General features: G+C 41.1%; 1 protein-coding gene across 10 annotated transcripts in view; it reads right to left on the bottom strand.

Annotated features, from left to right (window-relative positions):
- The window catches only part of EPHA5 (EPH receptor A5), a 381267-nt gene that overhangs the window by 33240 nt on the left and 331023 nt on the right, over positions 1 to 17004 (bottom strand). For all 10 annotated transcript variants that reach the window (XM_038759034.1, XM_038759031.1, XM_038759030.1 and 7 more), the window contains 2 exons: positions 6509 to 6570; positions 2045 to 2254 (listed from right to left, as the gene is read on the bottom strand). In XM_038759034.1, coding sequence (XP_038614962.1) covers positions 2045 to 2254; positions 6509 to 6570 — 272 coding nt within the window. The remainder of the gene's footprint in view (positions 1 to 2044; positions 2255 to 6508; positions 6571 to 17004) is intronic.

Genomic DNA, 17004 nt, shown 5'->3' on the forward strand with positions numbered 1-17004 from the left:
GCACCATCCCCCAAGTCACTTATGTGCATTTCTTACCCTCTATTATATCATTCTATTTATAATTAATTCTAGCTGCTTGAAGGCTTGGATTATGGCTAACCCCATTGTATCCTCCCAAGTATTAGTATCGTGCTTTGCTTACAGTAACTGCATAACAAATACTTTGAATTGATTGATAGAGACTTGAAGATTGGAGAAGTGCACTCTCTGGGCATTATTTATTCTGGTGAGAGTTTGTTTGACCACAGGGCTCAACTTATGTGCCGTTCTAAGGGACCTACTTCTGCTGGAAGCTGGGTGGTTTACATGCCATAATCATTCAGGTCTGAGTTTCTGATTTTGAGACGGGCATGAAATAATACGTGCATTTATAACTGTGAAACTTTAAAAGCCTGTAGTGGGAGGGTATCTGTGACGTATTGTAGTGAAGCATAAGTACTTGTTATGATGACGGAGTCTCCATCAGGAAGAAGGGACAGGTGCCAGTTCCAAGACTTCAGACCCGAGAGCAATTGCACGTGGGAATTGATTTTAGTGCTAGTGGTTTGCTTAGCCAGTTAGCTTTCTACTGGAGCCTGAAATATTCATTCATTCAATCGTATTTATTGAGCGCTTACTATGTGCAGAGCACTGTACTAAGTGCTTGGGGAGTACAATTCGGCAACATATAGAGACGGTCCCTACCCAACAACAGACTCACAGTCGAGAAGGGGGAGACAGACAACAAAACAAAACAAAACATGTAGACAGGTGACAAAACATGTAGACAGGTCACACAAATATGACGAGCATGCAGGTGGGTGGTGGTGGAACACATTCTAAAATACTTTTGAGGTCTTCACCCAAGTGAGCCAGCTTATGGATGGAATCAGGACTAGAACCCAGGTCTCCTGATGGCAGAGTTTCCCAATAAACTGTAGGACTAAGTAGTCATCAGAGTATTTATTTAACATCCAGATCAAAGAATCCTGAAGGGGGTAACAGTCACACCATACAAAACTACTCCCAAATATGCAGATATCTGCATCTGTTTTTTGGCTGGCTAGAGCAGTGGATTAAGGGACCATAGGGCTGGGTGATTATTCATTCATGCATTCATTCAATCATATTTATTGACTGCTTACTGTGTGCAGAGCATTGTACATTGTAATAATAATAATGGTGGTATTTGTTAAGTGCTTACTATGTGCAAAGTACTGTTCTAAGCGCTGGGAGGGATACAAGGTGATCAGGGTGTCCCACGTGGGGCTCACAGTCTTCATCCCCATTTTACAGATGAGGGAACTGAGGCACAGGGAAGTTAAGTGACTTGCCCAAAGTCACACAGCTGACAATTGGCGGAGCCGGGATTTGAACCCCTGACCTCTGACTCCAAAGTCCGGGCTCTTTTCACTAAGCCACGCTGCTTCTCTACTTGGTTCTCTACTTGTACTTGGGAGAATACAATGCAACAACAATAACATTGAACAGACACATTCCCTGTCCACAATGAGCTTACAGTCTAGAGGGGGGAGACAGACTGATATAAATAAATAAATTGCAGATATGTATGTAAGTGCTATGGGGCTGGGAGCGGAAAGAACAAAGTGAGCAAGTCAGGGTGAGGCAGAAGGGAGTGGGAAAAAAAGAAATAGGGATTTAGGGAAGGCTACTTGGAGAAGATGTGCCTTCAATAAGGCTTTGAAGTGTAGAAGAGTGAGTGTCTGTTGCATGTGAGGAGGGAGGGAATTCAGGGCCAGAGGAACGGGAAGGTGGCATGCAGGAGGTGGGCTTTGAGAAGGGTTATAGAAGAAGAGAAGGATTACTACCACTACTATCTTAACAATACAAGATTATCTTTATCCCTACACTGACTTTCAACTTTCTCCCTACCTTTGTCGAATGTAGGCTTGCACCCTTCTAGTGAAAGTGCTTTGCTTTCTCCCAAAACACAGATCAATCACTGACATTCTTATCTGAAGGAAATCGTCAACTCATTTACCGATCCTTTTTGACAGGTGTCACGGGATCCACAAGCATTACGAATGCCTCTGTTGGGACTTACCCTCGTGGTGTACGCAGCTTCAGGATCATCTTCCAGAACTCTGGAAAGCCCAAAATCGGACACTTTGCACACGAGGTTACTGTTGATAAGGATATTCCTGGCTGCAAGGTCTCTGTGAACATAACCCATGTCTGAAAGGTATTTCATCCCAGAGGCGATACCTCTCAGCATCCCAACGAGCTGAATCACAGTGAACTGCCCGTCATTTTTCTGTGGAGATAAATGGAGAAGTTTTGTCAAAATGGCAACTGCTTTGGCAAGCCTCCGGAGTGACCCTGAAACTCATCCATCATAATTGTGGTATTTATTGGATGCTCACTATATCTAAATTCTGGGTGATATTCTAATATTCAAGAATATTAGACTGTACAGAGTCTCTGTCTCACATGGGATGCACAATCTAAGAGAAAGGGAGGAAACTTATCATCTTCAGGTGATGGGAAACTGAGGCACAGAGCCGTCAAATAACTTGCCCAAGGACACGCAGCAAACCAGTGGTAGAAGTGGGGCTAGAGGAAAAGTCCCTTGACATTGTTCCCATGCCCTTTCCAGGACTCTATGTTTTATGTAGGGGGAGCAAATACTTTGTTTTGGCATTTATTAAGTGCTTACTATGTGCAAAGCGCTGTTCTAAGCCCTGGGGAGGTTACAAGGTGATCAGGTTGCCCCACGGGGGGCTCACAGTCTTAAACCCCATTTTACAGAGGAGGTAACTGAGGCACAGAGAAATGAAGTGCCTTGCCCAAAGTCACACAGCTGACAATTGGTGGAGCCGGGATTTGAACCCATGACAAAAAATTGGAGAAGAGACTACCAGGAGCTTCATGCTTTGAACAAAGGAGCTAGTGGAGATTTTGTTGTTTGAAATAATATTCCCTAGATGCAAAAAAAAAAAAAAATAGATGATTAAACAGCAGAAAAGGTCCCACAGAGGCTTCAGATCGATACCATTTCCAGGAAATCTGGGTTGGGAACTGTAATCTGATCCAGGCAGTCTGGGATCAACTTTAGCATGACATTTCCCTGCTGAGCCAGAAACAGACAAGTCCATTTTGTGATCTCCAGGGATAAGCTTTGTGGAGGAAGAGGAAGCAGAAAAATTAGAGAGACTGAAACCGACTCTTTTGGGTCTTTTTCCTATGCTTCCTCATCTTTTCATCCCAGTCATCCCATGTTTTAATTCCTTGGCTGGAAGAAAGGCACTACCCATGGCAATCCATAACTTTGTTTCCCCTCTCTCCCTTCTCTTTCCCTACCACCCATCATAACGTGGATTGAGGCTTAATTTTGCAAGTCTCTGCACTACTCTGAAGTTTGGGAGAAGGACAGAGAGTCTGATGGGTTGAGTTTATCATCTGCTCTGGGCCATCAACTGGAAAATGAGGAAAATACTATTTCCATATTTTGGAACAGGGGCAGTCAAGCATAAGGGTCTCAGACAAGAGAGCAGAGATGAGAGAATGTAACTCATGCGGCATGTAATTTGAGAGAAAAAAAGATGGTACTAGGATAGGCTGTGATAGATGGCTGGGCAAAAATAAGCAACTTTTGAAAAAAAAAACTGTTATAAGAGCACAAGATTGTCTCTTTCCCTTCTGCCCTCCTCCACAGCTGCCGGGTTCACATATCTGAGAGCGTTTCAAATAATGAGAGAAAAAAATTGAGAATTAGGTGGGGAGGGGACAAGAAAAGCAATTTGCCTGCAACTTTGACTCTGCCAGATGGGAAGGTGAACACCGATGGCTACCATACCGGACAGACACACATTTGTTAATAATAATTAATAATGATGGTATTTGTTCATTCATTCATTCAATCGTATTTATTGAGCACTTACTGTGTGTAGAGCACTGTAATAAGCATTTGGCAAGTACAAGTCGGTAACATATAGAGACCGTCCCTACCCAACAGCCTGCCAGGCACGGTACTACTACTACTAGTAATAATAATGATGGCATTTATTAAGCACTTACTATGTGCAAAGCACTGTTCTAAGCGCTGGGGAGGTTACAAGGTGATCAGATTGTCCCAGAGGGGGCTCACAGTCTTAATCCCCATTTTACAGATAAGGTAACTGAGGCACAGAGAAGTTAAGTGACTTGCCCAAATTCACATAGCTGACAATTGGTGGAGCTGGGATTTGAACCCATGACCTCTGACTCCAAAGCCTGTGCTCTTTCCACTGAGCCACGCTGCTTCTCTAAACTAAACTAAACACTAAACACTGGGGTGGAGACAAGCAAATCGGGTTGGATGCAGTCCCTATCCCACGTGAGGCTCGCAGTCTCAATCCCCATTTTACAGATGAGGTAACTGAGGCCCAGAAAAGTGAAGTGACTTGACCAGGGTCATACCACAGACAAGCAGAGAAGCTGGAATTAGAACCCATGACTTCTCACTCCCAGGCCTGGGCTCTATCCACAATGCCATGCTACTTCTGCATATATTAAATCAGGCACCAGTTTGATGAAGTCTTCTAGACTGTGAGCCCACTGTTGAGTAGGGACCGTCTCCATATGTTGCCAACTTGTACTTCTCAAGCGCTTAGTACAGTGCTCTGCACACAGTAAGAGCTCAATAAATACGATTGGGAAACTTGTAGGGTCTCTCTGGGCAGGAGCTGATTCCTTCCTATTGGTTCTTAGATCCTTTAACATTGTCCTAAATCAGCTCTTCTCCTTCCAGTTTACCTCGCTGATTTCCCACTACATGTCAGCTCGTAAACTTTCGTCTAGGGCCAATCTGCTCTTTGAACCTTGATCTCATCTATCCCGCCACCAAACTCAGGCCCACCTTCTCCCTTGGGTCTTCCTGCAATTTCCTTGTGTTTCTCATTTGACAGATCTCCTTCTCCCAACCTTTAAGTCTTACTAAAATCACAGCTCCTCCTAGAAGCTGTCCCCTCTACTCCCTCTTTATCCTGTGTCACCTACGCACTTGCACCTATGTACCCATCAAACACTGGATTGGTATTTGCCCCACACTCGGCCCCACAGACTTTATATCCCCACACCCTCTGCTCTTCTGCTGCTCATCTCCTCACTGCGCCTCATTCTCGCCTGTCCCATCGTCGACCCTCGGACCACGTCATCCCCCTGGCCTGGAATGCCCTCCCTCTGCACATCCGCCAAGTAGCTCTCTTCCTCCATTCAAAGTCCTACTGAGAGCTCACCTCCTCCAGGAGGCCTTCCCAGACTGAGCCCCCTCCTTCCTCTCCCCCTCCTCCCCCTCCCCATCCCCCCGCCTTACCTCCTTCCCTTCCCCACAGCACCTGTATATATGTATATATGTTTGTTTGTATTTATTACTCTATTTTATTTGTACATATTTATTCTATTTATTTTATTTTGTTAATATGTTTTGTTTTGTTGTCTGTCTCCCCCTTCTAGACTGTGAGCCTGCTGTTGGGTAGTGACCGTCTCTATATGTTGCCAACTTGTACTTCCCAAGTGCTTAGTACAGTGCTCTGCACACAGTAAGCGCTCAATAAATACGATTGAATGAATGAATGAATGAATATCCAGATCCATAATTTATTTTAAACTCTGTCTCCCCATCTAGACTATAAGCTCATTGTGAGCGGGGAACAAGTCTGCAAACTCTATTACACTGACAAGCAGCATGGTTCAGTGGAAAGAGTACAGGCTTGGGATTCAAAGGTCGTGGGTTCAAATCCCACGACTTGCCCAAGTGACTTGGCCAAGTGACTTGCCCAAAGTCCCACAGCTGACAATTGGCGGAGCCGGGATTTGAACGCATGACTTCTGACTCCAAAGCCCGGGCTCTTTCCACTGAGCCACACTGCTTCTCCAGATGATGGTCATCCTAGGGATTGGCCTCAAAATATCATGCCGAGGACCGAGCAAAGATCAATACAAATAAAAACTAAGGACTCAAAATGATGACGATAATAATTGTGGCATTTGTTAAGTGTGAAACACTTTATTAAGGGCTGGGTCAGACTCAAGATAATCAGGTCAGATACAGACCCTGCCCAGATAAGGGTGGGTTTTGTAGTATAAGTAGTAAGGAGAACAGGTACTGAATCCCAGTCTTACAGATGATGAAACTGAGGCACAAGGAAGTTAAAAGATTTTTCCCAAGGTCACACAGTAGGCGAGTGACAGAGCCTAGATTAGAGCCCAGATCCATCAGATCCCAGACCTGTACTGTTTCTTCATGCTACCAAGTTCCAGGACAACAAAGACATCTGCAGCTGACGGGAAGGGCGAGGAAGAGTTTTTGTAACATTATTTAAGCATATTTGCTAACCAGTATAAGGAGTCACAGCATATTCTCCCTCAGGAGAGAAAAGATTTCCCGAAACATATTTCAAAAGATGTATTCCGACTCTTTGGATTTGAAATGTAATGAATATTTTTTTCAATCTCCATCTCAATAATACACTTGAGATATTGTGTAGATTTAGTGAGAATTAAGGGTAGGCTGGGGGTGGGGACTTACCTTTAAAAATGTATCCAGGGAACCATTCTCCATGTACTCTGTCACTATCATCACTGGTTTGCCTAAAAAGATAATCACAGGGTTACCTGAGTCATTCTTAAAAGAACATCACCGGGGGGGCTTCTCAACATGAATGCAACCAACACGCTGTCTCAGCAGTAGATGTGTTAAAGTAAGATGGAAAACAAATATGGAGAGCTTCTTCTCAATGGAGATTGGGTTCAGAGTCTATATTTTATGTAAAACTAAATGTATTTTCACCACCTCTACCTCCACCACTGTGCTTTGAAAAATTCCTCCAAAGAAAATCATCATTATCTGGAAGAAATTCACCTTTAAACTTTATCTATATTTGGGCTTCTGGTAACTTTTCATGGTGTGCAATGGATCCAGAGACACACAAGTGGCACATACTGAAAATCTGACCCCTATATTTACATCCAGATTTATCTATAAAGCGAGACGACATCAGGAGAAAATCCAGAAAATAGGGGCAAATGTGGGAGGCACATAAACCGGGATCTAGATAGACCAGGTAGCAGTGTGGTCTAGTGGAAAGAACACAGTTTGGGAGCCAGAGGACTTGGTTTCTAATCAGGGGCTGTGTGACCTTGGGTAAATCATTTATCTACTCTATGTCTCAGCTACTTTATCTGTAAAATGCGGATTAAATCTGCCTCCCTTTGACATAGCTGGTGACCCCCATGTGATGCAGGGACTGAATCCAAGTTATTTTACATCTTTCCCAATGCTTTGAACAGTGCCTGGCACATAGAGAGCACTTAACAAATACCATTAAAAAACAAACAAAAATCCAGCTCCCCCTCCCTTCCACCTCATCATGACTCGCTCTTGTTGCTCTTCTCCCCCTTCCCGCCCCACTGCACTTAATGTATATTTATTTATTCATTCATATTAATGCCTTTTATACTCGTATAGACTGTGAGCCCATCCTGGGCAGGGATTGTCTCTCTTTATTTTCTGTATTGTACTTTCCAAGCTCTTAGTACAGTGCTCTTCACACAGTAGGGTCTGAGGGTGGGGTGCAAACCAAATAACCAGTAAAGCACAGAGGATACAGAAGAGAGAGGGTGTCAGGGAGAAGAGGGTTTAATCGGGGTTGGCCTGTTGAAGGAGATGCACTTGAGTAAGACAACAACAGTAATGATGGTACAGATGGAGTAATATCTATAAATCTATTCTATTTTCTCAAGTGAATTAGAGGACGAGTCCTTCCTTCCCTGCTGTCCATTTTATGGATTTTTTTCAAATTGCTTTTCAGATCTCTGTCTCCCTCTCATGTCTCCAGATTTCCTCTTCCCGGACTTTTCCCATCACCATTTTTTTTTTCCAGTGGTTCAGTGTAACATATTTACCTCAGTCGACCTTTGCAGTGACCAACACACACAAAGAATCAGTTAGTATTCCGGTGGCAGTAACTGCTTCCTTGAATAATAAAGATCTGAGCTTTCACCTCAAGGCTATATTGAGCCTGAGAGGATTTTACTCTGTGAACAGGATGCAGACACCAGAAATCTTATTAAATAAGACTCAATCAGCAAAAGGAAACAATCGTTTTTAAGAATTTGGACACCCGGGATTCATGTTGTGATTTTTTGTTTTGTTTTGATTTTTCAGTCGCCATCATCTGCTTTTAAATGACATATTAATTACGTATGATGGTGCAGGTTGCGATGACAACAGTAACAATAATATCATTCAACATATGTGATAAGGGAGCTAAACCATCCCTTCAGAAGCAGAAGACGAAGAGAGAGAGCAATCAAAATAAAAATTGGCAAACAGGTACAATCTTCTTTAGTTGACAAGAGGAGCAAGTCGCTCCAGACCCCATCTGATTAATTTTCATGGCTGAGTCCTTTTAACACTAATTTTATATAGTTTGCCTCAGTTTTTATAACATTTCTCTCTAGCTTGCAAGGATGGCAGGCCGATAATTACTGTGGGTTCTTTTAGCCTTGTAAATTCAGAGAAACCCTATAAGAACACGTACTTAAAAAAAAAAAAAACTTTCTGACAATTTCCATTAACTAGCATGACATACAGGTGGAAAAGAAACTGCCAATCATTTTCAATGCCCTTTGTAGAAAGATATGCTACAGCTCTGTCGTAACATGATTACAAACGGAGGGACTCTTTTAAAATCAGTTTTATATTGAACTACCCATATCCATCATATGCTTTCTGTTTTTTCTGTCATACATCCTGTATTTTGTTTGCCTAATTTACTGTTTAATTACATATATAACATATTTGAAGTCAAAGTGTATTTATTTGGAGCTGAGTTCTCTACTTTCTCAGCACAATGCAGGCTTGTTTTCTTGGCTTTATTTTTAAAACTTTTTTTTATGCATAGGAGATCTGGCAGCCAAGAAATTCGCAACGTTATTCTCTCTTCCACACTACGGTGTTGACAGGGAATAAACGGAGACCTGGCTCTTCCTCTCTCCTAATAATAATAATAATCGTGGTATTTGTTAATGACTTTCTATGTGCCAGACACTGTTCTAAGTGCTGGGGTAGATACAAGATAATCAGATTGGGCACAGTTACTGTCCCACAGAAGGCTCACATTCTTAATCCCCACTTTACAGACGAGGGAACTGAGGCACAGAGAAGTGAAGTGACTTTTCCAAGGTCACACGGCAGACAAGTGGCGGATCTACGATTAGGACCTAGGTCCTTCAAACATCCAGTCCCATGCTCTGCTCACGTCCATCTACCTCTCCTGGCAAAAATGTCCCCATTCCAGTTGGATTAATGATAACTCCCAGGGCATTTGGGTTTTTTTAACCCAAGAAGAAATGTAATGGCTTTGTGAATAGTTAATTTCCTCATAGTTCCTCATATATACAGTAAATATATATATAGTATGAACAATAATGTCCTTGCCTATTATATCATATATTGACTGGGTGCTAACTGTTCTTGGAAAGACATGGAAATCCCTTAAATGCAATATGGGAAGTAAGAGAGGAATTAGAAACTATTGAGCCAGGCTTTAAGAAATCATCTAGTTCAATGCCCTAATCCTTGCAGGCATATGCCTAAAACAACCCATTGACTGTGGCCCATTCATTTTTTAAAGATCAATCCATCAATAGATCATTCGTATTTATTAAGTGCTTACTGTGTGCACTGTACTGAAAACTTGGGAAAGTACAGTATAACAGAGATGGTAGATATGTTCCCTTCCCACAGCCAGGATACAGTCTACAGACATTAATACAAATAAATTATGAATGTGTAAATAAGTACTGTGGGGTTGAGGGTACAAATCCGAGTGCTTAGAACAGTGCTTTGCACACAATAAGCACTGAATAAATACACTTGAATGAATGAAAGTGCAAGGATGATACAGAAGGGAGTGGTTAGAAAAAATTCATTCATTCATTCAATCAATCGTATTTTTTGAGCGCTTACTGTGTGCAGAGCACTGTACCAAGTGCTTGGGAAGTATAAGCTGGCAACATATAGAGACAGTCCCTACCCAACAATGGGCTCACAGTCTAGAAGGGGGAGACAGACAACAAAACAAAACATGTGGACAGGTGTCAAGTCATCAGAACAAATAGAATTATAGCTAAATGCACATCATTAACAAAATAGAGTAGTAAATATGTACAAGTAAAATAAATAGAGTGATAAATCTGTACAAACATATATACAGGTGCTATGGGGAGGGGAAGGAGGTTGGATGGGGGAAATGGGGAGGAGGAGAGGAAAAAGGGGGTTCAGTCTGGGAAGACCTCTTGGAGAAGGTGAGCTCTCAGTAGGGCTTTGAAGGGCTTCTATGAAATGAGGCCTTGGAGGAGTCGTGTTTCTAATAAGGCTTAGAATGCAGGGAGAGTGAAAGTCTGTCAGATATGAAGAGGGAGGACAGTCTAGGCTAGAAGTAAAATGTGAATGAGGGGTGAACGGTGAGATAGAGGACATCAAGGTACAGCCAGCACGTTGGCATAGAGAACTGAATTGTGTGGGCTGGATTGGAGTAGGAAATCAGGGAGAGAAGGTAGGAGTGGGCCAGGGGATTGACGGCTTTCAAACCTATGCCAAGGAGTTTCTCTCTGAGGCGGAGGTGGGTGGGCAACCACTGGAAGTTCTTGAGGAGTGGGGAAATAACGACTGAGTGGTTTTGTGGAAACTGAACCTATGCCAAGGAGTTTCTCTCTGAGGCAGAGGTGGGTGAGCAACCACTGGTAGTTCTTGAGGAGAGGGGAAATAATGACTGAGTGGTTTTATGGAAAATGATCTCCTTTATATGTAATATCTCTGAGGCTGTGAACTGCTTGAGGGTATGGCACGAATAGATGCCTACTTTCTGTTATGTCCTAAGAATTTAATACAATAGGCAATCAAAAAATGTGCTGATCTTCCAGTCCTTTCTTTGGTAGTTTGTTTCAGTGTTCCATCTATCTTAAATCTCTCATTATGTTGAAATGAGCATTTCTTGCTGTGATATAAGCGCTTGTACTTCCCAAGCGCTTAGTACAGTGCTCAGCACACAGTAAGTGCTCAATAAATATGATTGATGATGGTTGATGATATAATTTCCTTTTCTTCTGTACTCCTCGGCAAGTCCTTTTGGAAAATACCTAGGAATATTTTTAACCACCTCTTAATTACCCTGTTTGATCTTTCCACCTAAGCCTGATTGTCTTGTCCTTTTAAACATTTTCACTGCTTTACTCTGACCCTGCGTTGACTTCTCCAATTACCTCTTAAGCCTAGACGTAAAACCTGGGCATGGCAATATAACAAGATTGTAAAGTCTCTGAGGGCCGGGAACTCATTCCTTGGTTCTCCACCCTATAGTACAGAGCATAGCTCTCAATAAATACAATCGATTCGCACCTCAGCAATGCAAAAAATAGAGGAGGAATGAATTCCCAAACCCGGAACATTTAGTTCTGGCTCATAAAACTTTATCATATTATCTTTAAAAACAAAAACAATAAAGAAAAACAAATATTCACCAGTATATCAGATGCCTTCATGTTAGCTGATGTCCAATAGGCTCCAGAGTTCTTTTTAAGCCATTCTTTTGACAATCTTGTATCTGACCTGTTCATTATTATATTCCTTGCTCTTGTCCCTATTTAATTTCATCTTAGTGTTTGTTAATGGCTTATTTTCTCTGTGAAGTCAGGAATGAAACAATACTGACCTACCCCATTGAAGTTCAGTGACGCAAGACTAATGACTGATTAAAAGGTCCTTTGAAAACGCAAAGTGCTAAATATTAATGATAAATGTAATTAATTCCAAGGGTAAGAAATAAGCCTCAGAGGCACACCTATCTCTCATTGGAGATGAATGCGAGCCTCACTGAATCCTTGAGCATCTAACTTGAGGCTCTACAGTAGTTCTTTATTTTGCTGAACATAAAGAACGGCTTTCCTGAATGGGAGATAAAATGTTTAAAGAGGCATAAGCAGGAGACACATTCTTAGAGATCTTGAAGAGAAGAATAGAAAATTCTTCCTTAGAAGATGGATTTTTTTCCCCCACAAACTAAAGACAGAGAGCTGTGCCATTTGATTTCCTGTGGGCACTTCCATATTTAAGATTGTATGATTTGGGAAAGAAAGTGTAGGGGTGTGTATGTGTGTGTTTGCATGTATGTTTGGGTGTGCACACATATAAAATGACTTCTGCACCCAGAGGCAATGGAGGCAATTTTCACACTAAGAATTGTAATTCTGTTCACAATGAACAAATGAATGATATTTTAAATAAGAACTTTTATTTATGTATTTACTTATTTAAATAAATGAGGCAGTTGAGGGCAGACATTCACCCTTGGAGAATTTCAGTTGAATAAAATAAACAAAAATAGTCAACATATTTTAAAAAATGTGGTTGTAGGTCAACAAACAGGAAGGAAGAAAATTTTGGAAAGACAGTTATGAAGTACTGTTACAAGGTCAAAAATTGGAGAATATTTTAGGCAGCCAAGTGGTTTTGAATGTGCCAGTAACTGACTCTTACCAATAGAAACACATTCTTAAATTATTCCAGAGATCATCTATTTGCAAAGTATTTCTAGTTCAATTCGCTGGACTGCTTGGTTCCAAGTTCCATTCTTGACAACACAAGATCATTTAAAGTCTGTTAGAGGTGTTTCCAACAATTTTAATTTTCGTTTAGGGTATTATTTCATTTTTCACAGCCCTGACAATTGAATGAGGAAGAGACTTTATATAGCAATTCCTTGATTCAACTGGAATTGACTTAGGAAATCTAGGAGTTTAGAAAACTGTTTAGGAAACCCAGGAGTGATAAAACATATTGCACTGATTGAGAACAGCTCTTAAACTAAGGGATATAATAATGTCTGTTGTGTGGGTACCTCAGATTCCTTTCCCATTTGCTATTATATGATTTCTAAAGGGTAAAAAGAAAAACAAAGTTGGAACTTTGCATTTATCTATAGTGTCTCGCCTGAGACATAAGTCATTTAATCCAGGAGCTGTGGTTTTAAATCATCTATCACCAAACCTCTGTCATCTGTGTCACTCTTCATCCTGTGCCCTATTTCCACAACAAATCACAGAAGGATTTCAGAGTGAGTGAGGTTTCTTGTTCCTATGACTTAGAGCAACGATATTGAAAAATCAGAGGCTCATTATATGGCACTATCCTTGGGCAAAATATCTCAGGCTCCCAAACTTGGTTTCAATCAGAAAAATCAGAAGACTTAGTTGTACGTATGTCTCATTATCTGTGTGCTGCAGGTTGAAAATAATTGCTGAATAAATTAGCAGCAGATCAGAGACCATGAAATTAAGGACACAAATAAAGTGAGTTTAAACACGGTCAATTAAAAACAAGTAGCGGGATTTCTAAGTTGAACATTAACACTTTTCTAAGGGAGAAGTATTGTAAGTGACCAAGTGCAATCGGAGTGAAGACAAAGAGCCTGAGAAAAACTTCCATTTCTATTTCCATTCAAATGTAGGAATGTATGCCCGGCCCCCGAAAAAAGGCTTGATAAGAGGATGACAAGAATCCAGACCCCACTTACAGTTGGGATATAGAAATCGCAAGATCCGTTGGTTATATTATTATTAATTAACACTTGTTAAGCATTTACTATGTGTTAAGCACTGTTTCACTATGGTTCATACAAGTTAATCAAATCAGTCAAAGTCTCCCTCCCATATGAGGATTCATAGACTAAGTAGGAGGGAGAAGGGGCATTGAATCCCCATTTTACAGATGAGGAAACTGAGGTATGGAAAGATTAACTGACTTGGCCTATCTCACACCACAGAAGCCCGGGAGTTGGAATTAGAACCCAGGTCCTCTGATCCCCAGGGATCCATGCTTTTTCCTCAGGGTGACAGTGCTCCTTATTAAATAGCATCATCACTATTTCTGTTAGTTTGTCTGCTACCAAGAAGATAAATACAATTACTATAATTTCAGGCACAGTAAACATTAGACTGTGCTTATACAACTTGGAGAAGCAGCGTGGCTTAATGGAAAGAGGCCGGACTTGGGAGTCAGAGGTCATGGGTTCTAACCCCGCCTCTGCCACTTGTCAATTCTGTGACTTTGGGCAAATCACTTAACTTCTCTGTGCCTCAGTTACCTCATCTGTAAAATGGGGATCAAGGATATGCGCCCCACATGGAACAACCTGATTACCTTGTATCTACCCCGGTGCTCACAACAGTGCTGGGCACCAAGTAAGTGCTTAACAAATGCCATCATTATTATTACGAATCAGAAATTTTGGTGAAAGAAGAGCCAGATCATGTGGTCTCAGACTGCCAAGATCCATTCAATATAAAAAAGGAAATCAATAAGCAGTAGCTACGATGTAAACAATTAAGCAGGAGCAACGAGCCAATGTGGAATGCAAATAATTAACAGGGATCTCTCACTCTTTAATGCTATTTGATGAATTAAGTCTTCGAATGTTATTAAACACCTGCTTATTTTTCTTCCATTATTAGTGTCCATCATTAGTTTTCAAATTGATACAGCATTTTTATCCTGCCTAGCAACCTTCCTAACCAGCTCAGCTCTCTCTCACCAGAGTTTCTGCTTTATCCTTATCCTTTCCAACCCTGTGGCTCTTTGCCTTACTGTTCCTGTAGATTTGGGCTTTCTGCGATACCTGTTGATAATTCCACAATCAGCACATTTGTTTGAATGCCCAAACCTAACTTCCCTTCATTTCTTCATCAAGAAGAAATTCACTCCTTTCTTCTGCTCAACCATCACAATTACCCATCTTTTCTTATGTTTCAATAAACTCCCAAGGGTCTTAATAATTGCTGTACATGTTAAGCAGTTACTATGCTTTTAGCATTGGGATAAACACAAGATAATCAGGTCGGGCACAATCCCTGTCCCACATAGGTATCACAGTCTAAGTAAAATGGAGAGCAGTAATTTCATCCCCCTTCTGTAGATGGAGAAACTGAGGGACAGAGAATTTAAGTGACATGCCCAAGGTCACACGAGAGGCAAGTAAGTCATGGAGTGGGAATTCAAACTCATGTCCTCTGATGCCAAGGCAAGTGCTCTTTTCATTAGGCCTTGGTGCTTCTCATGAATAGGCTTAAATGACCATGTAGTAAGCAGGCAACAAACATAACAATAATGATGATAATAATAATAATAATAACAATAATAATTATCTTGGACACTAGTTTGCCTTTGCAAAGAGTATGATCCATCTTTTGGGAAAAGTCTCCTAACAAGATATTTTGAAATCCCCAAATAGCAGCATAAAAAAGTGGGGAGCCCTTATCTGTCCAAGAACTTGAATATTCACCCTTATTGGATGGAAGGGTCTACATGGATTTTCTGTGCAAAAGTCCAGTGGAGAAGCCTTTCTGGTTTGTTTGTTTTTTAACATCTCCTTTTATACCTTCATTTTACCCCTCTACCACCACCCCTAGGCGACTGCGGGGTTCACTCACTCTTCAGAGGTGGTATTTATTGAACACCTACTGTGAACAGTGCACTGTACCTGATGTTAGGGGAAATATAGCAGAATCATGAGATGCAGTCCCTCCCCAGAAACAGCTTGCATTCTAATAGTGGGAGATAGAATTAGAACTATCACGTAAGCATAAACTAGACTGTCCAAGAAAAATGGGCATATTCTGGAAAAAAATATTGTTATGTCAAAGGTTACATTGTGGAAATTTTCAGTCTTGATGGAAGATGATGGTTTGAGGAAGAGGAGGCAAATAATCCTGTTGTTTGGTGGGGATGTCTCTATATGTTGCCGACTTGTACTTCCCAAGTGCTTAGTACAGTGCTCTGCATACAGTAAGTGCTCAATAAATACAATTGAATGAATGAATTAATTAATTAATAAAAGAGAAACTTTTGGAAAGGGAATGTGTCACTTGGTTTTGTAACTCGCAACTGCTTAGTACAGATAGTGCACTGCAGACAGTAGAAGCTTCATAAATGCAACTACTACTTCTTCCCTACTAGACCTTTAAGATAATAATAATGACGATTATAATAATAATAATAATTGTGGTATTTATTATGCACTTACTATGTACCAAGCACTGTTCTAAGCACTGGGACAAGGTAACCAGGTTGGATGCAGTCCATGTCCCACATGGGGCTTGCAGTCTTAATCCCCACTTTTCAGATGAGATAACTGAGACACAGAGAAGAGAAGTGACTTGGCTTAAGTCACACAGCAGAAAAGCATCAGAGCCAGGTTTGGAACTCATGTCCTCAGATTCCCAGATTCTTTCCTCTAGGCCATGCTGCTACTTCCTCTAGATTGTGAACTCACTGTGGGCAGGGAATGTGTCTGTTGCTATATTGTACTCTTCCAAACACTTAGTATAGTGCTTTTCACCCAGTAAGTGCTCAATAAATATGATTGAATGAATGAATGAATGAATGTTCCAAGAATATGAAGGTATCAAACTGCTCCCCACAAACTCTGATGGGTGAATGTTTCCTTTAAAATATAGATCAACAGAAAAATGGACTCTACCCCACCAGTGGAAGTGAATAAGAAATTTCATATAGCTCAAAACTGCTGCTCATCTCACTGACCGATAACTTCTCAAAAGCACTGCTGGTCTACAAAAATGAACCACATATTTGTTGTTAAACATTCAGACCAAATGATGACATCAGAAGGGAACTGGTTGCTAGGTCGTTTTGGGGCTTCTGAAGCTTTTGCCTTTCAGTGAGCTATTTAATTAGCTCAGTGCAGAGAATGAAAAAAGGCATTACAACTGACTGTAAAAACTGCTTAAAGGTAAGAAGATGTGGGTGGATATCGGCAGTGTCTTCAGTATTGTTAGCACAGAAAGGTCTCTTGTTAAGCTCTGAAGTTAATGTTTCATTAAAGGGAACGATTGCTGGCTGTGGAAAGTGGGTTTTCTGGGAGGCCAGGTTAATGATGTATCAGTTAATTCTGGGACCACTCATTAAATGAGCAAGCCATCGGAGTATTCTCTTTTATTGAAGACTGA

Source organism: Tachyglossus aculeatus, chromosome 17 (assembly GCF_015852505.1).
Source record: "Tachyglossus aculeatus isolate mTacAcu1 chromosome 17, mTacAcu1.pri, whole genome shotgun sequence".
Taxonomy (NCBI): domain Eukaryota; kingdom Metazoa; phylum Chordata; class Mammalia; order Monotremata; family Tachyglossidae; genus Tachyglossus; species Tachyglossus aculeatus.